This window comes from Cryptomeria japonica, chromosome 2 (genome assembly GCF_030272615.1).
Source record: "Cryptomeria japonica chromosome 2, Sugi_1.0, whole genome shotgun sequence".
Classification (NCBI taxonomy): domain Eukaryota; kingdom Viridiplantae; phylum Streptophyta; class Pinopsida; order Cupressales; family Cupressaceae; genus Cryptomeria; species Cryptomeria japonica.
The window spans coordinates 632,535,479-632,563,460 of NC_081406.1; the positions used below are offsets into that span (position 1 = coordinate 632,535,479).

Below are 27,982 nucleotides of genomic sequence, written 5' to 3' on the forward strand. Positions count from 1 at the left end.
GACTGTTGCTCAACTGCACTATATTTTTTTACTCTTTTCTTCAATACTAAGAAAATTGCATTGCAAACTACAGAAAGAATGAATCGTTCTTTAATGCAGTGGAAACTATACAATAAATATATTTTGTTTTAGTGTGCCTTTTACGTTGCATGATATATTGATTGTATTAAAAATGTATATAAAACTATTTACACAAGATTGGCTCCCACTGAATGTGGTAGCAAAAACAAGGCCATTATCATGTGAGTATCAAATATCCTCATTCCAACCATGTTTCAATAAAGATGGTTTTTCTATCATTCATTTGAGTTTAAAACTGTGATATTTGGTGCCTAGTTGCAAATGATATGTCTGATTGACTTGATTCACTAGTCAGGACTTCCCCTCTTGATGCTTTACGATATTATGCTGTTGTTCAGATCCACGTCATATGAGGTAGGAAACACTCAAGTACGGGAACAAATCTTTTCCAAGTTGACCTATCCCTGCTAGGGAGAACCCAATTGAACCATTAAAATACTCAACAACATTAACACTCCCTCTTCATACCGGATGGATTGATCCAGGTAGGTTTGGTTTTAGCTTATGATCAAGGTATCTTGCCTTATCTATGGAAGGTGATAGGATGAGGTTGTATGATCTATTATGGTTGGTACTCATCCCGAATGGTTATGTTCAAAATCAATAGATCAAGGATTTCCCTCAACCCAACCCAACCAAACAGAACCCATTCCTTTTCCCCAACTACAAACCATTATTACATTTGAAAGTCCCTGTATATGGTCTAACATATCTTACGAGAGGCCTCAGAGCAAGTAATTTTTACACACAAACATTTAGGAATGACCTATTTAATTTAGAATGTTTTAACTCTCAATACTTACAGCACATTGTTTGGCATAGACATAAATAGGCAGTGTCCCTTCAAACAAAATAATCTAGAACATGTAGGGCATTCAACGAAAGTATTGCAAATTGCTCTTAAGCACAAATGCATAAATGGGAAATTATATTTAACATCTATCAGATATAGTACAAATATAGTTTATTTGTTAGAAATAAAAATAAATTCAGAAACAATTTAGAACAAATTTTTGCGATAGTACAAAATTGTTTAGTGAAGTCGGGCAAAAGTATCCACATAGCATAAATTTGCCAATAAATTTGTCCTAGCAGATTCTTGGTAATATACATTACAATTTTTATTGACCAAGACATGTAGAGAGAAGACAAACAAATGTGAGGCCCAAATCAATATCTAACCTGTCAAATTCAAATAGCTTCCATGCAATAGTACTTATACAACTGAATGCAAAATGGTGTCCTATTTGAATAAAATAGTATCCAATTATGTTACAGTTATAAAACACGAAATATTTTTTGTTGATTGTCTTTTGCATATATATCCTCCAAAATCTGGCAGGAGGTGAGACAAGAATTGCAAAAGAACAAGGATTCAACACAGGCTATTCAACTTAAATAACCCAAAAGTTGAATGCATAAACAAGACTATCAAGGCTAAGATCAAGGGTTGTAAAATATCTTTAAGGCTGTGATTGCAATAAATAGAAATCATTCTTAACACATTGATTGCTACCAATCCATCTAACACATTGATTGACAATCAATCTTACACTGTATGCTACCACTGCAGAAGCCCAATTTGCATTTTCTTTGTTATTGACTATAGAGGAGATGCCCATAAAAGCACTCATAATAGTATCTCATGCTGGCATTTAAAACATATCACCCACAAGTCGACTGGGGCTTAGCCCTGCTCTGCCATAATCTTATTCCCTATGACAAACAATAGTTAAGTCGTTTGCTCTCTATGTAGAGTATTTGTCTACCTTAAATTTCATATAGCACCCAAATGACCTTGTTGACACGGTTTTGAAAACACATTCGTTCAGGTTGCTTGCATCAAACCAGCTAACTTCCAAGTTATTTGGTGATCATTTACAAATTTGAAAATATAACATGATGCTTCAACTGACCCATTTCAGATGGTCCAAAGTGAGAATCCAAACTATCTAGATCTGCAAAAGAGGGGAAATTTTGGAAATTGAAAATTTTATTAGAAGTGTATATAGTTGGCAAATCATTTCATTTCAAACATTAATCAATAATTTTAATAAACATATCATAAGTCGGTATTTAAGGAGAAACATTAGTTATTATTAGTATTTGTTAGGCAAATCTATAAACATGACTCAATACATTTTTGAAATTTTACACTGGCATATCTTAATTTTGATTCTTTTTGTGGGAAATTGATCTGAAAAATGTATGCTATATAGAACCCCACTGAACCATATCATTGATAACTCAAAACCAGACAAAAAATAATTACAAATTCATGCCCATAATAAGACTTACATATGTTTATATTTATAAGAAAAACAGTTTATTTTGTTCATTCCTATCTGGACAACTATTTCATTTTCATGTAATCTACCATATCTTAAAACAAAATAATAAGAGTTACATGGAAATAGATACAGTTATGGATACAATATCAGATATGGATATATCAAAATTTCAAGACTCCTTAATACAGATACTACTCAATGCAGCTAGTATAAAAGTACATATATATTCAATTATTTATACATCTAAGATTCTTAAGGCATAAGACATTACAGTTTACACTAAAAAATATTTATTTTGTTATATTATATTTGTGTCTTTCGTGTATTTATTTTTATTTCTTCTGCAATTTAAATAATTCTGTTTTTGTATGAAGCCGGTTCAGATTTGGGTTTGGATTTGGCAGTTCGCCAGTTTTCTTCCCCAAGTTTGTTGCAGCTGGGTTAAGTCATACTATATATGGGTTATTTTTTAAATTCCCATGGGTTCTCCCAAGGCACACCTTGGGAATGTCCCTGGACCAGGCCATTTGATTTTGGCATGTCTGAATGGCTAGACCCAAGCCTGATCTGGACTGGGATCATAACCTGGCCCAAACTGGTCCATGTCCAGCAAGTAAACAAAATATTGCAACCGATGGTACAATATCAGATCCAAACATATCAGATGGCCATTATATGGACTCATATATGGATATATTTGAATATATTATATGTCATCATATCCATATACAAGAGTATCATATCTAGTATCCAATATGCAGATACACGTATCTAGGCAAGGGGAAGTATCCACCAACTCTGCAAAATATCATTATATTATGTCGATATGCATGCATTTTCGTGTGAGTACATTAATAATTGCATTACAATCAACGTGCTATGTCTCCCAGCCCCTCCAAGACATGATTGCTTTTCGTTACTGCACTCTTGTCTCTACTTGAAGTGGGTCGATGATTGCCTTCCAACATTATGTTTTCCCTCCCCGTCCTCCTAGGTATAATCTTGGAAATTTTATAGAGAGTGAGGCTTGATAAAGTTTAGGATCACAAAAACTTCAGAAAGGTTTGGAAAAGGTTAAAGCGATGAAATGTATGAAATTGTGGGTATCAATAAGGATTAACAATAAAAGTAAATTGTATGCAACAAGATAATTACATTGTTAAAGGTGCTGTAGTCTAGAGATAAGGCAGATAGATTACCAAAGGGCATGGTGCTCATGTTAAAGTAGCTGTGATAACATAGCCAGTCAAACAGGAGTTGCAGTACATCCCAAATTTATTCTTGACTGAGTAACTCTCTGACTTGGCTTCTAAGACAAACAGTATAGTGCATTAAAATGACAGTAGGTGCGAGTCTTCAAATATCTACCAATCAAAACACAGAAAAAAAATTTACTAAAAACTATGTTTTTCCCAAGATTCCAGCATTCAATTACAGAGGGTCATATGGGTAGGCGTCCCCAATTTTAGGAGACAATGAGGGACTGGTGAACCTAGCCAAAGATATATTATTTATTAAAGATTTTAAAATATAGAAAAAAATTAACAGTACTATTTTCTTAATAACTAATAGTCTAATAGTTAATACTAATAAAATCAAAGAAATGAAAAAGATTATAATATTTTTATTACACCAATGGCATAAACTATAGTGGCAAAAGTGGGAGAAGCATCTGATGTCATGGCTATGAAAGAAAAATAAAAGAATAACTCTTTAGAGCCAACATCTATTTTTTAAATATTAAAACATCAAAGTTTTAAAATATGTATGATGTATCAATACCTTCAAATAAAACCATTAAAAAGTAACACAAGTATGTAAGATTTATTACACTTTTCAAACTAAAAACAAAACAAAAGAATTACCAAGGGTCCAAAAGTAAAATTATAAGTTACATACAAAAGTAAAACAAGTGTAATACTAAAAAATATAGCCTTTCAAATAATAAAATAATTCGGGGATGACCCCGCAGTGCAACGGAAGTTGCAACTCCGTGTTAATACGGAGGTCCCAGGTTCGAAACTCTTGAACACTGCTTGTGTCCCCGTGACATCTCTGGTGGCCCACGCAGATTTCGTACCCAGGCGTTCTCGAGCTGGTCGTGCAGATTTGGGGGTGTTTATACCCATCCGTTTCCATACGCAGGTGAGGGCTGGTTTATCCACGCAGGCAGACGGGATGCATTGGGTGGCTGTTTGTGCTCAGCGGCCTGTGAAGTTGGTGGTAAGACACATGGCGGTGCTGGGGGAGTAGTTTGCACGGAGCAGAGGTAACTGATGCAGCGAAGGGGGAGATATAAGGAGTGGAGATGTATGGAGTGATAAGGAGTGGAGCGATAAGGTGTGTATGGAGCGATAAGGTGTGATAAGCGGAGCGATAAGGAGTAGAAAAAGGATGCGGAGTGATAAGATGTGCATGGAGAGATAAGGATGTTTGGAGTGATAAGGTTGAGTCCAGATAACAAATTGGAGGTGTTAATACCTCACCTATCAAGAAATATTCTCGGGGATGGGGCCCCCCTATATGTGGCCCCACTGGTTCGTAGCTCCAGTCAAAAGCGATTACCGATCAAAAAAAAATAATGATAATAAAATAATTCTTAAATAAAAATTAATATTTGTGTCCATGTATATAGTAAATAAAGTAGTTCTAAAGTAAAATAAAATAACCCTTAAGTAAACATAATAGCATTATGCCCATTTTTTCATCTATTTAATTTTATCTATTTGTGTATCTATAGTAGTGCAAAATTCAAATAGCTGTTAACATTTAATATTCATATAGAAAAATAAAATAATTCATTAAATTCAACAGATATTAGCATTTAATACTCATGGAAAAAATAAAATAATTTGTTAAATACATTTATCTAGAATACATCCAGAGACATTAGTTTGAAGATGCCTATCAAACTCATGTCATAAATTTAATATAGGCACCTCAACACTGATATCTCTCTTCATGTCTTTTAAATAGATCTATTTAAGATATCTATACTAAATATAAACAGATGTTTCAGTGTTATGAAACTTTCTAGAGATTTTTTTTAAAAGCTTTCAATTTCCCTTTCATGGAAAAGGATTTTTACGCAGGGTTTGATATGTTAGGTTGGGATGGTGTTGACACTTTCCATTAGAAAATAAAATTATAAATTACAGCTTTTTGGGGGGGAAAGGACAAGAGGTGTCCAGAAGCGCCTTGATGAGGTTGACTACTTTTGCTATCTTCTCAAGAACGCAAGAAATTAGAAGCTGCCTCCTACTTGGGGCACAAATTAAACAATAATTGTCTTTCATTTTGAGACAACTAACAGTACTAGAATTCAGCCTCCTCTCTGTAGACAAAATATGTGAGATCTGAGCCCCATCACCAGACAGCCCCATCACCAGACATAGATAAGCAACAAATCTCAGTTCCCTCTTGAGACTCAAAATGATAGCAATTCAAACATCAACCAGTATATCGAAATACATGAAATTGTAACTCATTTATAACAAATCCAACTCATTGTCTTTTTGAACTTAAAGTAACAATCAATGCTCGTCACTTAATGTGATGAAAGATCAAACTGATCAACTTACCTCAAGAATTTCTAGGTACACAACTAATTTGATTAATCAACAGAATATTGTGACTAATGCAACAAACACAACAATCAAAACAGTCATCGCAACTAGTACACTAGTCAAATAAATCAACATAGTATGTATCTTAATCAAAGATAAAGCTGGATAAATAGTAAAAAAATTTGATGTGTAGTAGAAACATCGACCAAACAAAGGTCAAAGGAGGTCAACAGCATCTATCTGGCCATTTGTTATTCACTATGCAGCTATTCAGGAAGATTAATGCAGACCAAATAGTTATAAGGGAGATAGTGTAGTTTAATGTGAAGGTGATACCTCTGAAAGACATGCTGTATCATGTCCAAGGGTTATGGCATGGAAAAAGAGGATGATTTCACAACTCCTTCCTACAGTTTGGTAGCTGTTTTAGAGGTGTCCAGGCATAATATTATCAGGACGTACACTTTAGAATGAAATTTGTTGAATTTTGGGTCATCTTTGAAATTTGTAATTATTGTGTTGCTGTTTGGAGCTTATTTTCAGGTCTGATTTATATCAGGCATCAGTAATTTTGTGATTTCAGTCAAATTGAAGAGATTAGCAGATTTGTGGGTGAGTTATAGTTGAGGTTTCAGTGTTGGGTAATGTGAATTTCAGCATATAGAAGTCATTTCATGTGAATACAGTGTGCTTCAGTACTGGTATGTCAGTGAATACAGCAGTTATGTGTATTAACAGTTCACTTTCAGCCTCATATTTCTTCATCAAAGGTTTATTTTAGAGGTTTAGGATCTTTATCATTGTTGGAATGTCATTCCATTATTTTTTGGAGCTTACTGTACTAAATTGTGAGGTTGCAGCTAATACTATTATAAATCAAAATAATATAGTTTAAGCAGATTAATTCATACATTGTTATTTGTAATGCATTTCATATTGTAAAACTAGATGGTTTACTGCCAGTTATAATAGCATATCATTCAACTTGTCTTGGCATTTAACAAACTGGCACTATCGATTATTCTGGTCCAAGTCAAGCTTAGACATTCTACCAATGGCTTGCATTGCTTTAACACAATCTGCTGAAAAGGTGTTGATTACGCCAGCTCAGCTGCTTGTATATTCTAGTCAGTTTGCCACCATTCGTTTTGTTGCATGCATTGTAGATAGTGTGTGGTTGAAGCACTGTATGCTTTCACCTTGCCCACTCTGGGATCTAAGTGATTGGAAAATGTGGAGGCATTTCATATGCATTTCTATATTGCAAAAAAAAAATTAGGGTGGGTTGTTACAGTTTGGAAGATGGATGTTAAGACCAACTTTGGACAGTACGAGGGGTTTGCCATACCTTTTGGCCTTATCAATGCAACCACATTCTGAACATCATCAATAAATTCTTCTCAGTCCCATCTTCACAAACTTGTTTCCCTCTACCTTGATGAGATCTTGGTTTAAAGTAGTTCATGGGATAACCATGTGGTCAATGTGTAGACAATTATGAGTCTTCTCCATCAACATAATGTCTAAGAAAAGATGGGGAGTCCTTTGGTCAAATTTTGATCAAATAATTAGGATTCTTCATTAACAAGTATGATATACATGCAATCCAGATTAAGGTCCTTCAGGTGTGGCCCAATCCATCCAACTGAACTTCCACAAAAAGTTCATTCCCAATTACTCGCGTGTCCGCAAGCTGCTCGAGCATTTTGCCTTTTAAAAGATGCTCTTTGCTTTGCTCTAGTGTTTGATCTAACTGACTTGCAAGAGCTAGTTGAGATTGAGAATCCTAATATGCCATAGGTGTGTTATTTAAGCAAGGGCATTCAGTGCCCTAGTTCACATATTGATCACCAACCTCTTCAGTTTTTGAACTCTTGGTCTACGATTAAAGAATGTCAACTTTTAAAGTGAGCATCTTACATATAATAGTTTCATCTGATAATAAAATATAAGACGAGTCTTACCAACAAAGTCTCATATCTTTTTAGCTGAGCTCAATCTAAGGTACTTTAGAATTTTGAATATTCAATTTGCAGTATGATGGTGGAAATTTCTCTACTTCATAGATACTCAATTTTGCCAGACTATTCAAGATACATCATCTAACAGTGATGAACTGAACACCTTTCCTGACTACAGTTTTCAGGATAGGTTGTATATATTCAATCAACTTTATGTTCCCACAGGTCCTTGCTGGCAACTTCTGCTAAAGAAAGCTTAATCATCCTCCTATGATAAGCATTTTGAGATCCCGGAGACCTTGCAGCATCTTTAACCATAATTTTATTGGCCTTCTGGAGAAGCAAGCTGAGGATTATATCCATCATAATCTAAGCTTGGATTATATCAGCCAATTTCAGCAACTTCTCAACCACAGGAATCCATTTCCATGGACTTTGTTAGCGGTTTACTCAACGCTCAACAACAACTTAATTGTATATTTCTTGCATTTTGATGGTTTCCAAGAATGCTTTTTATGCCATCTCCAAGACCATTGACACTTCATAAGTTGCAGACTTTTTATTCAAGCACATTTGAAACAATTTAGGTTGCTGCCACTCACTGTCATTTATGATCCTGATTTACATTTCTTGAGTCACTTTTGCCAATCATTACGGAAACTTCTTGGTCATCGATTGCAATTCTCTAGTTCCTTCCATCCACAGACCAACTGTCAAAATGAGGTTGTGAATTACACTTTATTCCATGCTCTTAGCATTGCTACTCAAAAGAGCGGGATATAGGATACCTATTTGCATTTCATCCAACATAACTCTGACCGAGCTACTTATGTTTCTACAGGGCATTCCCCTTCAAACTCTGTTCTGGTTTCGAGCCTTTAGGATCTTATTAAATTCCAATTGTCCTAGTAATTATTAGAGTAATTAAATAATTATTTAATGGCCATTTAGTTTATTTAGTTCAGTTTCTTAGATAGTTTCTAAGTTTGTTTTCTGTTAACGATTGTTTCATTTAGAAACATTGAATTGTAAATTGCTATATGTATTCAATTGTTTCTCATTAATAGATAATCAATTTACCATTTCATGGTATCAAAGCTAGAAAATAAAAATTGGCGAAATTTTTTTTAGAATAATAAAATTTGTAAGTTGATCCTAAATATTTTTTTCTGAAAAATTATTTAGAAGTTTTTTCGATTTTTTTTTTAAACAAAAAAATAGTGTTAAAACTCGTGGGACAAAATCTCAGGTTTTTCTGCACTGAGGAACGTGGATTTTTCCAATAAAAAATCGTGAAGATTTAAAAATCACGGTTTTTTTTATCATGGATTTCTTCCTTGAAAATTCACAGATTTGATCTAAGGATATCGCACGCTACTTTTTCCTCTGTATTTCGGCATGGTTTCTCTGCACGTTATGATGGATTTTCTCTATTTTCTGGGTCACAATTTCTAAATGTGAAGAAAGTTTTGCTGCAACTGTTCATTTTTCGCACAACATTTTTTCTTGCGTTTTCTAGCCACGCAAATGTATTTTCTGCTTCTAGTTTCTTTCTCTACGCGCGCATCCTTCCTTTTCCACGTCTGCAAATCTGCGCGAGGGTTTCTTCTGTGAAATTGTGTGTTTCTGTATCAGTCACAACGTGATTTTCTAAATCTTCTCCGACGGGATTGTGCAGCACACACAACGAGACTCCTCGAAACGCGCAGCGAAATTTTTTCGTTACCCGCAATGCGAGAGTTTGTTGTTCTTGGTGTCATTTTTTTGCAAGATTCGTGGGTTTGGTGTGGTGATTATTCTACGATCACCACCTAGGGTGTTTGCTTAATCTGACCTAGGGTTTCTATCAAACGACCTAGGATTTCTGTTAAACCGCTAGGGTTCTTGAATTCGTGGTTTTCAGTATTGTTACCTATGGCTAGGGTTTTTCAAATAAACTTTTTTTACTTTTTTTTGCAATAAAAATTAGGGTTTATTTTCTCACATGCACCTCAGGATTTGTGCCTCAAGATATGTGCTCAAAGTTTGTGCTAGGGTTTTGATTGATTTTTTTACAACAAAAATAGCTCTGTTCATTGTTGCTGCAGTATTAACTCGTTTTTCGTGCCTTGGAAAGCATGAAGGATGACGTCTTTGACCAACATTATGTCAGAAAACAATCACGTTTCAACAACAAAAATTACAACACGTGGAAACAACTCATGCTCACGATATTTGAATACTGGTGTCTAGACTAGATTGTTCTGGGTAAGTTTGCTCATCCCTCAGCAACAGGGCAAGATCAAGACAAGTACGATGAGCGCAATCGGGAAGCAGTTATGCTCATCAAACTTTCAATCACCGACGACATGCTCCCACAAGTGCCATCTGGCAAGTCAACTTCGAAGATATGGATGCATTTGAAAGATCTCCATGAGACGTCAAACAAGAGTCAAGTGTTCTTTCTGAAGAACATGTTGTTTTCAATAATGATGGATGATAAGATGTCTCTTCAGGAGCATCTTACGAAGATCGAGGATATACGCGATCAACTGGAAGTTATTGGTTGCAAGATGGAGGAAGAAGACATGGTGGTGATCACTCTCAAGAGTTTACCACGCTCATATGAACATTTTATTGAGACGTTAAACATTACCTCCACGAATGTTGTTCTCGAGTTTCCTGAACTGTGCAACAAACTTATGCAGCAAGAAAGGTGGAAACAACAGTTTGGGACCAACGGCACATCATACCTTTACTCCAGCTTGACTTGAAGTTCTAACCTTGATGAGGTTTGGTGTGATAGAAGTCTTGTTGTTTGAAACCTTGAGCCTTTCATCCTAGATGTTGTTGGGCTCTTTCTTTGATACCTCCTTCAAATGTAGATCTTCATGTTGAGGTTGTGATCCTTCCTCGCATGTTGTTGATGAATAATCTATTCGCTTTCCTTGGATAACTTGAAGAGCCTGATGTTGTGATGCTCTTCATCATGAATGTGCAACCCGAACCTTGATTTGCCTCCTTTATGCGATTGAATCCTAATGATAGTGATGACATTGATTTGCTCCCTCTATCATGTCGATGATCTTGACTTCTTCATGTTGTTGATGACTCCATTCACCCTCATACTTGAAAAAGAAAGAAATACCCTGGATAGTGAATTAAACCCTTAGGCCAATGCAAAGATCATAACAAAATGAAAGTTTCAAGCCTTGGCATCATTAATTCACATTGAAGAGCTACAAAAGAGTAGGCTTGCTAATCATTATCAAACATTATAGCCGATTCACCAGTTCTGGAAATGATGATTTTCACTTGGAAGAGGATGCTTTCAGGTGTGTAAGCTTGATGTTTCAGGTCTGGAACCTCCCAGAACTTTGCTCCTGATGAGGCTCAGATCTCTACTGTTCACTCCTTTCAGACTGGGACCCTTACTATTTCTGCTCCGATGATTCACTTCTGATCCAAGCTTAAATTCCATGCTTCAAATGCATTCAGGTCTGCTCAGTTGTTTGCTCAGGTCTGCATATTTTTACTCATATTCACACCTCTTTTCATGTCAATTTGCACTCCCTAATCTACCCTGCTGTGAAATAATTCTGATTTGAATTGTAAAAGAAATGAGACTTTGTTTAGCTTCTCTTTATAGGACTCCTATAAACACCCATCACATTTGATTTTAAGTCAGCCAAGAGCCTTTTGTTTCAATTATCATAATTTCCCATTAAAATTGTTTGTTGTATTAGTCTGGTCAGCCTAATTGTTGCTCCACACATTTTATCTTCTGGGGTTTAAGTCGGCCCTCATCTTATTTGCACATGTTTTCACACACTTACATTTCAATATCACTTCTCCTTTGAGTTGGCCCCAATCAGGTCATTTGCTAAACTCTCATATAAATATACGGGGGAATTTCACTTTCACCATGCAATTCAAATTCAAATTTACATCTGCTCCGCATTGCGAATTCTAGGAATTTAGGTCTGCCTTTAGAGTGCAAATTAGGTCTGCTTGGGCGTGGATTTTGGTAGGTCATGGATTTAGGATGGGCGTGGATTTTGGTAGGTTGTGGATTTAGGATGGGCGTGGTTTTTTGTGTCTCATGGACAAATGTTGATCTTCACCCAAGCTGATCACTTCATCTCTCACTCAAGTTGATCATTAAAAGACCTTTGTTTGCAAATTTTGGAAGATTCTAAGGATAAACTTGAATAGTGCCACTTTCACTCAACATCACCCACGAGGCCTCCAAGTCGCGGATTTCATCATGGCATGGATTTCATCAAGGCGTGGATTTCATCAAGAGAAGGATAGAATCGCTTCCTCTCACTTCGAAGTCATAGATTTCTCCAAGTTAAGGATAAGTTGTTGTATCTTGATTTGAGATGAACTCTCCTTGTCAAAGCCATCCTAAACACCAGGCCATCAAAATCATGCATCTTGAAAAATTGATCACCTCCACTTGAGCATTGAGTCACTAAATTCGTAGAATTGTGAAGGTCATGGATAGTGTAATGTCCCCTTTCTAGGCGATAGGAGATGAGCAGAGGGCTGACCTATCACTCCAATTCCCTTAGGTCAACCAGATGGTTAGGGGACTCATTCTGAGGGGCATATAGCTTTGCAAGGGCATTGTGAGCCATTTTGAGCATTTACACGGCAATTCCTACTTTTTAGGGGAGTCTCCTATTTTTTAGGGAGAACTGACAGTTGACTGGATTACCACCCGGGGGACCACGGAGTAGAGCAGAGCCTTTTGAGCAGTTTTTGGAGTTTGGAGTGAGGTTCTCCTATTTTTTAGAGCGAGTTCCTATTTTTTAGGGGGAACTACCAATTAGCCTGTAGGACTCAGGTGGCATTGGTGACCACAGTGCTTCAGATAGAATTCAGTTATGGGTCTTGGATTGCATTTTATGAATAAATATTTTAATATTTCCTCAGTTATGGATTTAAATAAATTATATTAAAGTGATATTATAATCACTTTATAATAAAATAACTTATAATAAGTTGGGCCACTTTTTCCTACGCGTTTGAGGCATAAAATGTTGTAATAAGAAGGTGAGAACATTATAATAGTAAAATATAATGCCTAAGGGGTCAATTTTTAAAGAAGGGCATAGATTTTATTAAAAATAATAAGTTGAAAATATGGAAACCCTAAAAGTGACGACCTAGGGTTTGGAGCCTTTTAAAAAAGCATTTGGAGGTCATTCTTCATCATTCTTTTGATCATTTTTATCTCTCATTTGAAGAATAGCAGCTCTATGACTAGATTTGCAGCATACAAGTATTGGAGAACGAAAACTCTTCAATCCCAAGCAAGCTTGGACGAAAACCCAGGCCATAATTCAGGGAAATTCACTAAAGATTTCCATTTGGGCTTCCAGATTCAGTCTTAATCAGCATTCCCAGACCTGCAACAGCAAGGAGATCAGACATTGGAGGCAATTAAGGGCAGCAAATAACAATTTTCAGCTCCAAGAGGTCATCCTATGCTGGTCGTACCTTCTTGGTGACATCAACAGGGTTAGAAAAATAAATCAGCAGCAATAAGGGTTTGAATTTTGTAGGAAATTCATTGTTAAGGGTAGCAATCAGCAAATAAGTGGTTTTATCGGGCTTTCTCAATCTCATATGAGCAGTGTGAGCATTTCTTTGAGGATTACAGGGAAAATTCAATGATCTTGCCTGGGAGACTAGAGGAATTGGTAGCAGAACTACTTGATTGTTCAATAATTGTTTTTGATAATTCTAGTGCAAGCAAATAAATCTCATTGGAGGTATTGCCTCAGCTTGATAGCTCCATATTGTCATTTCTGGTGAGATCCTTCAATAAAAAGTGCACTTCAAGGGTAGGCATTTGGACTCCTGGTATGAAATTTGTCTCTTGTGGTGAAATAAGCACATTTATTGAAATTACAGTTTGCTGTTGTAAATTTCAGAATTCTGGAATTAATTTGCAGTCAATTTATTTTTTTGTATCTCGCATTCATTATTCATTCCAAGCCAAAAAACACAAAAAATCAGAAAAACATCAAAAACAAAATAAAATCAACAAAATCCCTTTGCAAGCCAAAGACAAAAATTGGAAACAAAATCAGCAGATTGGATAAGATTTCAGTGCGGAATCTTACAAATAGATTGATGATCCCACCTCTCACCTGATTTGAGCATTGAGTCCTTAAAGTCGTGGATTTGAGCAAGTTGTGGACAAATTTCCTCATCCTGACCTCAAGGTTGGGGATTTCACCCAGTAGTGGAATTGATGAGGTCGTGGATTTGAGCAAGTTGTGGATTCCTCAAGTTCGTGGATTTAGGCTAATCATGAATTTCTTGACCTCATGGATAAATTCGATCACCTCTCCTCAAGAAAGTCATGGATTTTATGGGATGAAAGATAAAATGAAGGCATCACCAAAAGTAGTGGATTCCATGGAGTCATGGATAAACTTTCACTCCTCTCCCCAAGTCGTAGATTTTGATAACTTATGGAATTTTCTTGGATTTTCCTTGATTTCTCCATGATTCTCTTTGTAAAGCCTTGGGATTTCACACTTCATCCTTGGAAACCCTTTCTTTATCCTCAATCACACATCTTCGCCTATCATCTACTTTTGAGACCACTTCACATGTTTGATTGATTGCTCCACCTAAGCCCTATATGATCATGACTTCACTGAATCCCTTCCTTGACAACTTCGCAACATTTTGCACTTTCCACCATCTTGCCTCTAAAACTCAATCCTAAAGCTCCATGGACTCCAAACATGAAACATGACTCCCTGACTTAACCATCTTTTGACAATCAAAGTATACAAGCAAAAAAATTGGGGGGGGGGGGTTCCCATTTGCAATGGAGCTGTGTGAAAACGTCACAACACAATTGTGATGCCATCATCATCATAATAACAAGGTCTTGCAAAGAGGAAGAGACAAATATTCATACACATGACGTGGGAATTTGTTGAGAAAGGAGGGGTTGCTCAATATCAGAAAATGACCCTTAATGCCTTACAATCACCACATGTTGAGTCCTTAGCTTTTGGAAATCAACTTTGAATTTTGATGGTCAACAAATCCAAGAGGCCTCAAATTCACCATGCCCAATGTAGTAGTTTGTTCAAGGGAGTTTAATCGCTTAGGCATGCTTACTAAAGGGGAAGGATTCCAAGGCAGTTATGGCAACTATTGCTCATCTTCTCTCCTTTCCAGACATCATCAATTGTTCAAATTCCCAATCTGCTCGGCTACATTCATGCATATATTCCAAGGTCATCCTCTCTTGAGATTTAATAAAGGTAGACACACTACCAAACTTATCATACCTTCTAAAGGACACTTTATCAAACCTCTATGAAACCATTTCATCCTCAACCCTCTTTGGATGTGAAAGTTAGGCAAGGCCTTTGTGCCAATTGTGAGGCAACATGTAAAACATCACCAACTTATTTTTCTTCATAAACCCAATGACCCCTGTGACAACTTGAAAAGTGTAATGTTCACCCCTCATTTTTTGTTTTGAAAAAATTATGTGGAAACAATATAGAAAACAAGGCTATAGAAAACAAGGCAGGCTTGGCTACTAAATGTTAGCTTCAGATGCCTACAATTATACAAAGCTTTTAACAGGAAATCACTCTAACCAATACATAACCATAGGAGATATTAGTAGATACAACTACTGATGTTCAATTCCTCACACAAAAACAATACCAAAAAGACAAGCAGCTGAAATCAGAATGTCCTGATAATAAAATGGAACATAATAAAGGCAGTAAACTCATTCCCATGGAACAAGAAAGGGCACATGCGAGTGCCAAACCAACAGCAATCAACTTCTAAAACTTTACCAGCAATTACCCCTGTTTAATGATGTCACAATATGCAGATTTTAGACCCCAATTATGACTGATTTGAGCTCAGTCTGAAACACCAGCCAAGGGCAGGCAATACAGCCACCTTACCTTGAGGAGCGATTTGCTCTAGTAAAATCTGTACTTTGCCAAACAATGCAAATGATGGCACAAAATGGATCAGCTAACTGTGATAAGTCAATAGAAGTAATACCCAGATTGATAATCTCCAGCCTTCAAGAGATAAGTTTACAAGTTTGCTTCAGCTACTTAGAGTAGGGCTTTTTCCAGATTTCTGAAAATCAACTCCAGCATGCAGAAAATGAAACAAAGTCAACACCAAACCCACACCACACATTCAAACCACACACCAAAACTGGAAACCCAAATCAGAAAACCTTGAAAATCTGCATTGTTCCCTACACAAGTCAAAAATCACTGAAACCACGATCACTAATGCAATGACCAGTTAGGGTGGATCTCTCACCACCGAAACTACTGTCCCAGCTGAGGGTTTTCATCCTCTAACCAGCAGTTTCTGTTCTCTGGAGAAATTCCAGCAGCATTATCCTATATTCACCAAAACAAAGATGCACAAATGAAGGCTCAATCACCCTTTTAAAGAATGAGAGAGTAAATTAGGGCAACTTTAGGGTTTTCCCACTTTTTTTTCCTTCTTAAAATATTTTGTATTTTAAATATTTCCGTTTCTCCCTTAGTAATCCACTTTCTAGGGCATTATTCTAGCCTTAAGTTAAGGATATAAAATGGTCCCCCTTTTAAAAACAATGTTATTCAACTAGGCCCTGGGGTACTTTTCTGAAGGCTTAAAGGCGACATTAAAAAAGATTGAAATTGCCAATAACACAAATATTTCTCTAAAGCCTTTGAACTCACCTAAGTTAAAGATAGGAACCCCGCACTGACTGAAGAAATTGGGGGCCCATTGATTAACTAAAAATAGTAAGTACTAAAATAACTCCCTGCCAAAAATAGAAAACTTTGCCAAAAAGCTCAAGAAACCCCTGCACGATCTCAACCAGGTCACAAAGTCCCTTAACCAAAAACCATTTAGCCTACAAGGACTCGAAATAGGCTAATGGTATTCCCATGCTAACTAGGTGCAAAGAGGGGACATTACAAAAAGCTACCTCTTGAACTAACAAAGAATCAAGAACATATATGGGCAGTTTAGTTGAGCTTCGAATAGCTCATCTAATCTAATGAATGTTCCTTCAAGGCATTAAAAATTGGCCCACATATCCTTCAGAGACATTCTTGCTTCCACAAACAATGTGGGGGCAAGGGTACAATAAAATCTCACACACAAGCAGAGTTACAAGACTTGCTGAGTTACAAGACTCGCTGAGTCTGGCCCAGACTCAGCGAGTCACCTCTACCGAGTCCAGAGGACCTCGGACCCGGACTCAGCCAAGTCTAGCCAGGTCTGCGCAGACTCGTTGAGTCCTAAGCCCAAGACTCTGTCGCCCAACAAGAATAAAAATGCAAAAAAAATTTAAGAAGTATTTGTTTTAAGTGGAACAAAAGATGAATATATTTTCACTCTTACCCTAAAAAGTCTTTTTTCTTGTTTGCAAACACGAGGAGAGAAAAAGAGGGTTTTGAGCTTAAAAATAGAGGCATTGAAGAGCAGACCAGCAGATAGATTGAAGAGGAGATTGCAATTGTTGATTGTTTGTGCAAATTAGTAGCTTGCATTCAAGCATTTAAAGGAGTTAAAGAAGGATTTGGAAGAGGTTTCCAACAAATTTAAAGAGGTAGGTTACATTTTTTTGTTATTTTTTTATTTTCTTACTTTCATATTTCCATTTTTTTGTACATTTGTTTTGTTTTTGTTTTACTTTATATTGTTGGAAAAAAATATGAAAGTTGAAACCCTAGTTTTGTTTTTTTCTTTCTATTATTTATTTTTAAGTTTTAACTTAATTAGAATAAGAGACATTATGCTGATTTTTTTCATTTATAATGTATTGCAGCATAATGTCTCAACCTACCGGTAGTGGAAGTGGTGCCCCAGTTAGACAAGATAAGGCTTGGAAACATGGCATCCCCGGATCAAAAAAAGGAGAAGCAACATGTATTTATTGCAAAACAAAATATAATAGGGGAGGTATTAACCAGTTGAAATATCACATTGCACAAATAGACTGCCATGATGCAAAAACATGCAAAAAAGCACCCCTTGAGGCTATACGTGAAGTGCAAGCTCAATTAGAGGAAGTTAAAGAGAAAAAAGAATTAAAAAGAAAGCAAATGGAAGAAATGGCAGCCATTGGTGGAGAGGCTTCTTCAAATCCTCGGCCTCCATTTCCTAGATCTAGAAGTGGTGGTAGTGCGAGTGTGAGCATTGGGCCTCGGATTGTGGGGTCGAGTGATCACTGATATTGGCTCCTCTGAGCCTTAGACTTCTAGGCTCTAGCTTTTATGTTGATACATGTTTTGAACTTTTGATGACATGGATTTCATATTCTATGAATTTTGAATACATTTGAAACTATTTGCATTTCTAATGTGTTATTTAGTTTATAGCTCATTTCCTTCAACTCAAGCCTAAAATTTGCATTTATACTTATGTGATGAATGTAAACTTGTGTATGTGTTCAAAGTAGCTTCTATTTGATGAGATTATTGTGTCTTTGAGGTTTATTTATTAAAAAATACATGAAACGAGTTTAAAATCGTTAAAAATCTTTGAATTTCTTGGGTTTTTCAGTTTGCCGAGTCTTGGCCGAGTTTTTGCCGAGTCCGAGTCCTAGTCAAAAATAAGCTTGCCGAGTCCGAGCCAAGTAACTATGCACACAAGACCTAGAAAAAATCATATACGTTAGTGTAATGTAGTAAATACCTATGCTTATACACAACAACAATGTGAGCACGGATGGGATCACATGGAACTCCATTTAAGAAAGAGTGTCTCATTCCACTTGAATTAAGCATATAAACAAACCATTCCCTCCAATTTTAGCAATTCTTTTGTCCACATAGAAAGAGACGATATCAGCCCAGTTCACTAAGGTTCTAGACTCCCAGACCTCATGCATAATAGGAACCACATTCGATATGGGTGATGTTCTTTTGATTCATAACTCTACTCAACAATGCCATAACCTTCCCACCTAGAGCTTCTAGTTGTATACTTTTTTTAGGGGTGGGGCAACTGGTGTTGAAGTCTGAACATCTGACGGAAACATCACCCAAAACATTTGTGGCTGCCAATTCATTTATGTTTTGTTGTGTGAAATACAATTGTGGGTTGGGTAACTTTTAAATCATGTCAAGAGTAGGCCTTATATAGTCTACCATGATTGTACCAAAGGGACCATAAATTTATCTCTCTCTAATGGTTCCTTCCCTCAATCCAAAATATTTTTGATGGTATCATAACTGACATAACATGGTTAAATTTCAAAACAAGCAGAGCCTAAAAGTCAGGCATAAAGCTCTCACTCAAGCATCAATCCCTTTCCACATTTGGTTAGTCAAAGGGAAGGTCCATATAAGTTGAAAATTTAAAATGGAAATAAAAGTTTGAGTACCACTTTTTAGCATCTGCTGCAAGCTTGTTGTTTTGTCAATGCATCATAGGACTGCCTTTTGTCAGCATTTATCTTCTTTCTCATTTTGAATTCTTCTCAACTCCTCACATTGCTTCCACATAAGGTTACGTTATGTATGTGAGCATTTCCATAAGATCAATCAGTACCTCCAAGTTCTCCCATGGCAACCTCAAAAAAAAAGCATCTTTCACTCACATCATGAAACTCCTCACTCTCCTACCTAGCAGGCAAAAATATTTTAGCATAAACCTTAGGGATGAACTCAATGAGAACATACAGGTGGGCTTCAATACTTGATATGGTTACCTAATAAATGCAGGAATAGCAACATATTTTAACTACTGCTACAAGTTCCCCCATGGCTAATTAAAGGCATCTAAGAGCTTATGGGAAGATAATGATTGCCTATAAAATGAAACTCCTCGCTCACAACTACTTTCCTACATAAGTTGTACCCTTTACACTAAAAGGGAAGGCTACCTTAAATATTCTTACTTACCCATACATATTCAGATGCAAATGAACATGTAAAACTAGGTAAGCCATTATGCCAATATCATGAAGGGGAAAAAACTAGTGCAAAGACACAATGGTGTGTGTAAAAGCTACTCCTATGTTTGAAGGGAACCAGATAATTTTCATCCGCAACATCTATGAATAACTATACATTCACAGTCTTAAGAATCTCTCATGGCATGCGATCTTCACATATTTATGGGTTAATATGCAAGATGCCTTGGAATCCTTGCAATGACTGATATAAAACAACCACCAATTTCTTCTAGCACTCACAATGAATGTGTACCTTTTGCAGCTAGAGTCAATACCAAATTCAGTCTTTCAAAATATTAAGTACTTCACATAGAGCTGATACTAGCAGCCGAATATTCAGCTGCAACATGCTCTTATACACTTAAAGCCACATTCAGATCCCAAGCCTAAATTGACACAATGGCTGTCATTACCAAGATCATTGAACATCCATGTGGCCAGAATAGCCTATAACAGCAGACGATGATTTCAAAATTTGCTGCAATGTGCCTAAAATCTAACCACATACAAAATCTTGAGAAAGACATATTAACCTGTATGAGACATATGTTATATGTGGGAACAAGGAAGAAAAACAATGCATCTTGAAGTGCATGCAAAGCCCAATAAGATATTTTGCAGAAAAAAATAATTTAAGATGCTCAATAGCTTTAGTTTAACACTCACCGTGTGTTGAGTGGAATGATACACCAAGTAAAACATAAGTCAAACTGTCTATCATGTTCATGATGCTGAAATGTATGAGTAGCGTGTTTGAACACCTATAAGAAGCTCCACTGCTTTTGCTGCAGCCATAGAGAATAATTACAAGATAACTGTCAGAAGAACTTACTGCACTTGAGTATGAAGTCCAAATGCTATTAAAAAAAAAAAATCAGTGATAAATGATGACAAACATACATCTATGCAAGTAAGCTCCCATAAAAATCATCACAATGAGCTATACCTGTTAAATTTCCTATAATTGGAACAGGCTTCAACAGCTGCTCAGAACGTTCCAGTCGATGCCTGAAATAATTACTTTGAGTCAACAGCGATGAAAACAATGTCTAGTTTTAACTTTAGGATATGGATCATACTCAATTTTTACCTTGTATACTTGCTAAAGAATGGATCTCTCATGATATAGAATGCCCATAGAAATTGCCTTCTTTTTAACTGCATGGAAAATTATCAGTAGTGTCTCCTTACAAATGCCAGATTTCCAACTAACCCTAACCATTACCAGAAAATAGAAAGCTTCATAATGATCCAATGAATTAATGGTTTTGCAATCAATACCTTAAAGTTTACCATATTTTACTTATCTTTTTCCAAAAGTTTGGGGGACTAGAGCATTGTCATATGAATGGCAGTCTTTTGCTGATTTTTATATTTTTCAGCACTGTAATATTCTTCACCATTTCTAATTCTACTCCAAAAGAAAATCCCATATATTGTGCTATTCATTTAGAAACAAAAAAATTAAAATGAATGGCTGGCAATGCATAGAAGAGTATTTATAGAAGCATCATGAACGAACAGGCTATTTTCTAGGCATAAGATTCAATTTTTCAGCTAAAGGTAGTGTTCAACCTCAGTAACCATATTGTTTTCCGACTTCAAAGAGTTTCAAAACCCTGTCTTTTGACTTGGCAGTACCTCCTAAGAAATCTGTGTATCTGAAACATAAGTAACAGATTTCTAAAAGTTTCAAATATAAAAACCTTACCTCTTGTTTCTCAATTGTGGATAATGAAGAACCTCTTCCAATCCTTGGCAATGTGACCCTATATATAATACCCATTCCAGCTGTGTCCACAGCTAATGACACGAACCAAGGCTTCCAAGACCCCGACCCATACTTTCTTGTAAATAATGCATAAAGAAATGGCCTTAAAATAAGAAGAACCTCCCCCAGCACAAAACATTCACCACTAAGTCCCTTCTCATGCCAGATAGACACCATTGTTGATCTTTTGGTGGCTGAAACAAAACTAACAAAAAAAACAGAGTCAAGCTCTATTGAGCAAGGAGACATCAACCAGAAGTTATTAAACATCGAAAGAAGTACATCAATGAAACACAAATTAAGATTTTCAAATAGAATTAATTTGCATTTTAGGAACAAGTGTGATACGGCATCATGAAATAAAGGAGGAGGAAAACAGCAATCAAGTAGCATAGACAAACACGGATATGATTCTCCCACATATGTTTTATCATGAGCACCATAAAGTTATAAATAAAAGGTGTTTCAAATCATATAATTCCCATACCAAAAAAAGAGCATCACATGTAATGTCAGTATACTTTGTAAGTTCATAAACATCCTTGGCTGGCATCTGTTCAGGAGTCAGCATCATGATGTTATTCTCATCAATGGGTTTTGTATTACACATTTTTGTTGGCTTTATGGTTATAATGTTTTTGAAGGAGCAAATGCGTCATAAGAAAAGAGCTGTAATTTCTATGATCTTCAACGAAATGCAATCCCCAAAAATACTGAGAATGATCCTTTTCATGTCAGAATGCAACGAAAAAAACATGTAAACATTTCTGGGATGTTTCCATTTTGGGAAATGGCTGGGAAAAGTTTGTGGACGTTTCTGAGACATATCCAAGACTTTCAATACCACAACAATATTTCCAGATGCTTAATGGAGGTCCTTGCAAATTTCCCGTCGCATAGTTCCATATAAAATGAAACAGATGACCAAACAGTATACAACACACACATATGGACAGCAATGTGGAAGAGCTTGCAAGAAGTGGAAGTAATACAGATTGATAACCCATTTAACCAACTTCCTCGCCTTCTACGGGAAAAAGAAAATATTCCAGATTAGTTCATTGAAGCATTAAAACTATTCAAGGCATCTTTCCAATCAAAAATGGCGTTAAAATAGCTATGCTTTGGATGGTGGAAAAGAGGCAATTGCAAATTATTTTGTATTAACCCTTGGATGAATGACTTTGTCCACTTCCTCACATAGATTAGTTTGGTTGAGTTTAATGTGCAGCAGTCATGCAACAACCTGCAACCTGTTAGAAGGCTGATTAAAGTCACTTGAATCATTGTCTACACCTAATTCAGGTTTCTTCCTCAGGAGTAAGTAGTAAAATTTACTCTAATGTTTTATCTCAGTGCCTCTTATAGATTGTAACTGTGAAAAGACAGGTGGTTTCTTCAACTTGTGAAACAATGGAGAAATTTATTAGATGGAGAAAGACTGTACAAAATGAAAGTTTCTTGCCAAAAAATTGTTCAAAAACCTGTAATTAAACCCATTTAGATGATCCAATTAGAACAAAAAAGCATAGAATTGCAACAGTTTAAAATGTTGTTCCTTCACATCTAATTTGTCTCATAAGATTTTGGCACCATCGACCCAAGATAGCAAATTGAATGGTTAAGCTTATCTCAACAGGAAGCATGTGCTACAGAATTGTCCAATAATCTGTAGTTTTTAGACGATAATTTTACTCCATGCCACAGATAAGACACTCATATACCACAGGAGTGTGGTTGACAAAGGCACATGAATAATAGTACATAAAATCTTCGCAGCAAAGGGCCAACAACTAACATAGATAATGGTAGTAAATAGCATACACAGAATGCAGGTTTAACTTATACAAAAAAGATGTTCAAATAACTTGCCTAAAAAGAAAGAAATTGAAACAGAGAAAGAAATTATTTTCATTTTGATGAATGATCAAAGTAGACCAATAGAAATCAAAAGTGTTGTAACTTATAAAAGCAAAACATGAGTACCAAACAGACGCTGGAAATAAAGCACAAATACTATTGAATCTAAATCTAGATAGCAGAGAAACCTAATATGAGAGGAGCAAACCTCAGCAGGTACCTGGTAAACCATAGGTGAGTTGTAAAATACAAAACAATCCTTTAGAAGCCCCAAGTTGAAAAGAACTGTTGATATAGCCAACAGAAGGGTTTGTGGGGAAAAGAGCTATAATTTTCATGCTTGTCAAGAGCAGAAGGGCCAGCATTCTCGCAGATTACCATAAAAGGCCAATTCTGATGATCTCCTCAAGAGCATATCCTAGGCTAAAAGGGTGTGGCTGTACAATCTGAGAAAGTAGAGTAGTCCACCCAGTGTCTGTTAACATGGATAGATGGTTATCCTGCAAATACAGTGGAAAAAAGGGTAGAGCATATTTGCCTCCGTGATTTGGCAAGCAAATAGAGGAAAGTAGTTGACTCTTTCAGGAAGCAAGAATATGTGGTTTGATATGCCCCAGAGAATGCTTCCAGAAGGGGACAACATTTCACAGATCGATCACCATCTGCATTAGTGATTGCAGTAGTGACTAGACACTAAAACCTCCAATGGCTACAAAAGGCTGATAGAAGGAAGTAATCAATCTAGAGTCTAGTTATAATCCCAAATTTTATGCCCTTTAAACACACTAACTATTTGTTCTGACCAGTTGTAATTACAATGAACATGTATGCTTGTGCTAAATACTAGTCACTACAGACTTCTGTATTTATCTACTTCAGCATAAAGCATATTTATTAAATAAAACTAAAAGAAATGCTATCATAACAATGCCCATTAAGAATTGCTATACCTTATTGTAACTATCACAATGCCTAAATATCTGTCAGTGTAACAAACCACATTTATCCAAACAAAATAAACTGCCATTTGAAAAACAAGGTTAGCAATGTCTCTAATGTAGTACTATGCATTAGTACTACTACAGTGCCCATGACCAACTTCATACACTTCATCTCATAACTGGCCAATAAAGCCCTGAAATGCATTATTAATAGTAAACTAGGAACAGTTAAAAAATTGAATTTATCACAACTGTTATCAATATCTCTAACAGCTCCACTAATCTCAACTGCTGGAGACATCACGGTGTCTTTTAACAAGTCAACTTCAACTAATTTATGCAGAGAATACACATTACAGACAGACTACAATTACATCCCTAATAAAATCTTCCTAAGAATAAATCAAATACTGTTGCACCGCTCCAATGAAGTTTGTTTTAAGCAGGAAGCTACAAGACTTGACACCCCCAACATTTGAAGAGAGTATGATTTTGGTCTCATCATATTTCCATAAATTAAAGCTTAGATTCAATAAAGATGCTGTTGCTTGAAAGTTTGTGATATATGATGACAGGTCAAATTTTCTGTTGATGAATCCCTTTATGAGTTAAACACAAATATACAACAGTTTCACTTGAAAATGATTAAAGCGAAGATTGCTTGAAATTTTTAGTATTATAAAAAACAGATTACATATGCAGACTAACAAAAGTCTATATCAATATGAAGTATATGATAGGAATGTCTTAAACATATTTGCAACTTCCTAAGAAGTTTGATTAATAATTGCTTCGAAAGGTTATAGTGCACACTGCGACTTAAAAGAATAAAATCTGAAACAGCACCAGAAGTGCTTTCATGAGCCTAGAAACTCAGATACTATTTCTTACTGCACAAATAAGGTTGTAGCAGGATGCAATACTTCAAGCTGGAGTAAAGACTTCTTTGCTACTCCAAGTATACACACCTTAAATGTGCCACAACTCAAAACGGCAAAGCACAAATGCAAAGTAACATAATGCAAGTAGTTAATTGCAGTTGCTCAAGCACCATTAAGTGTCTCTGGAATTTTCCATATATTTCTTATGGAAAAATAATAATTATCCCCATTTCAAATAGCTTGCAAATCGCTAACATTGCCATGGACCTTAACTAAAGAATAAACTCATTAAACAAATTAACAAAATGTTTAATGTTAATATTAAATTTCTTTTCCTACTAGACCATATAATTTCCACACAATGTATGCACACCAGGATATTACTGTTGCAGTTTTTTGGAGTTATTATTTTCAAATGAGAGGTACAGCACATTGTTTCTCACTACTTATGAAACTATGAATACATTTCTTTCCATCGGTGTTGAAAAACAGTGATCCTTCTGAGGTATTATAAAATTTCAGATTTAAGATGATCTGCAAGATTCTATTGATGGTTTGGAATGGGAAGTAAAATAGAATATGCCACCAGATTTAAACATACATGAGGGTTGCTGTGAGGACAAATGAGATCTCTGAACATTTTCTCCAAACTTCTGAAATGCCCGCATTGCTCTGCCTTCCAAACCTCTACCACCTGCACTCCAGTGAGGAAAATCGGGTGGCCCAACAGCCTCGTCTACATTAACTGTTGCTCCTCCATCTATTAGCATTTTGTACCCACTTTTATGTAACAAAATCAACCGAATAATTGCCCTGCATTATCATCCAGGTATACAATAAGTCAAACTACAATTAAACGGGAAAATATCCAATCCTCACAAACCCTATTCTTACAGAAAAACATTAGGAGTTACACACTTATCTAATTAACGGATGTTATACCATTTTGATTTCAAAGAAAACCGGGATAACAGTTGCATAAGACAATAAAAATTTAATAATGTGCTCAATAATTTAATCTTAAGAACCAGATATCCAGTCCACTGACATTATAAAGGAAATCTACTTACTTAGCACCTTCCATTCCAGCCAGGAAAGACCAAATCTTATCTTTTCCAAGGAAATGCTCCGCAACGACCTCAAAGAAAACCTCTGTCTCTTTTACTGCTGATATGCATAAGGACCAAGGGAATCGTGGTTCTTGACCAATGTATGGATGCTGAGCATGACTTTGTGAGTTGGCTCCAACATTCCTGGGAGGAAGCACGGGTGGGTTCTCGATAATATGTTGGTTAATGGCCGCAATTAGACCAACAAATGCAGATACTGGAAAACCAAAGAAACTCAAGCATAAGCCCTAAAACATATGGGCTAATTGGTAAATTTAAGGTCACTATCCACAATTCAATACTCTCGGAAGATCTTAATTAATTTTTTTATGTAAAGGTAATTGGACCCAATTCAGCAATTGCTTAACGTAGGCTGTCATCTATACTTAACATTCAAACTAGATCAAGATAGTCTAATTTAAATTTCCAGTAATCTGAGTTTCATCGGGGAAAATCAAGCTAATATAGTGAAAATTCCAGTAATCTGCTTAAACTAAGCTCTGAGCTCGAGAAAATTCAAATTCAATTACTTCTGAACTCATTGTTTTTTTCAGCTGTGTACCAAAGTGCTATGTAAAGGCCACAATTTATAAGTATCTTTTGATTGGATTTAGTGGATAATTTGATTTTCACGGAGCAAAAATCAAGCTAAAATGATGGAGATTCTAGCCATCTACATAAAGTAATCTGTGAGCTTGGTAAAATTCAAATTCCATTAATTCTGAACTTATTTTTCATTTCAGCTGTATACCAATATTGGTGTCTTGTGATTGAATATAGTGGACACTGTATATGAGTTAAAAAAATAAATTACATTTGATTGGGAAAAGTGAAAAAGAAAAACGAATACCAGCTTCTGCCCCAATCTCAGAAGAAGAAAACCTCTCGGGAAGAAACCAAGTCATGGCCTGCACGACCATAATTAGGAAGACAGAAATTACTCTCAAATCAAACAGTCGCAGCATACAATCAGTATTAGTATGTGTGCTGCAGCTTAACCATATGTCACATAAATCAGACACAAGCCCAAATAAAATCTGAAAGCCTTATAAATGTTTTGAGAATAGCAAAGGGCAAAAACCCCAATACAATATTTGGGTATCAATAAATAAACAAGTGAGAAATTATGCAGAGGAGTCGTCTTACATTAGCACAAGTTTCCATAGAAGATATGAAGTGCCTGTTGGTTCGCACCCATTGCTTGTACGCCTCCATGCCCTTCTTTTGACTGTAACTCACCCACTTGTTTGTTTTTGAATATCTGTGTGTGCAAAGAGCATTTGTTTTGTATTTAGATCTGAGCACTCTTGAAGAATATTTCCATTCGTGCTGCTTTTCATGGGCATCTACGAGCTAGACTAATCTTAATGACGTTCGACTGATTAGTATATATTCAGACCCAATAAACCATATTTCGTCTCACAATCCAGAGACGTGTAAACATGCACCGAAAATGGTGACAATTTTAGTTCACCATTATCAATCTCGCCCTTTTAGCACAGTATTTCTATACACTATATGATGGCAGACTGATATCTGCATGGGATAACAGGACC

At 36.0% G+C, this 27,982-nt stretch overlaps 1 protein-coding gene across 2 annotated transcripts; it reads right to left on the reverse strand.

Annotated features, from left to right (window-relative positions):
* Positions 1-1,306: 1,306 nt before the first annotated feature.
* LOC131057455 (peroxisome biogenesis protein 16) lies at positions 1,307-27,982 on the reverse strand. Of its 2 annotated transcripts, none has more exons than XM_057991640.2 (9): positions 27,573-27,982; positions 27,277-27,334; positions 26,388-26,643; positions 25,919-26,130; positions 21,576-21,829; positions 20,955-21,022; positions 20,811-20,872; positions 20,531-20,649; positions 1,307-2,039 (listed from the first exon to the last, which is right to left on the reverse strand). In XM_057991640.2, the coding sequence occupies exons 1-8, from the start codon at positions 27,639-27,641 to the stop codon at positions 20,588-20,590; spliced, it is 1,041 nt and encodes a 346-aa protein (XP_057847623.1). In that variant the 5' UTR covers positions 27,642-27,982; the 3' UTR covers positions 1,307-2,039; positions 20,531-20,587. The 2 variants fall into 2 exon arrangements, with proteins under 2 accessions (XP_057847623.1, XP_057847624.1); XM_057991641.2 differs by lacking the exon at positions 1,307-2,039 and adding an exon at positions 5,308-5,728.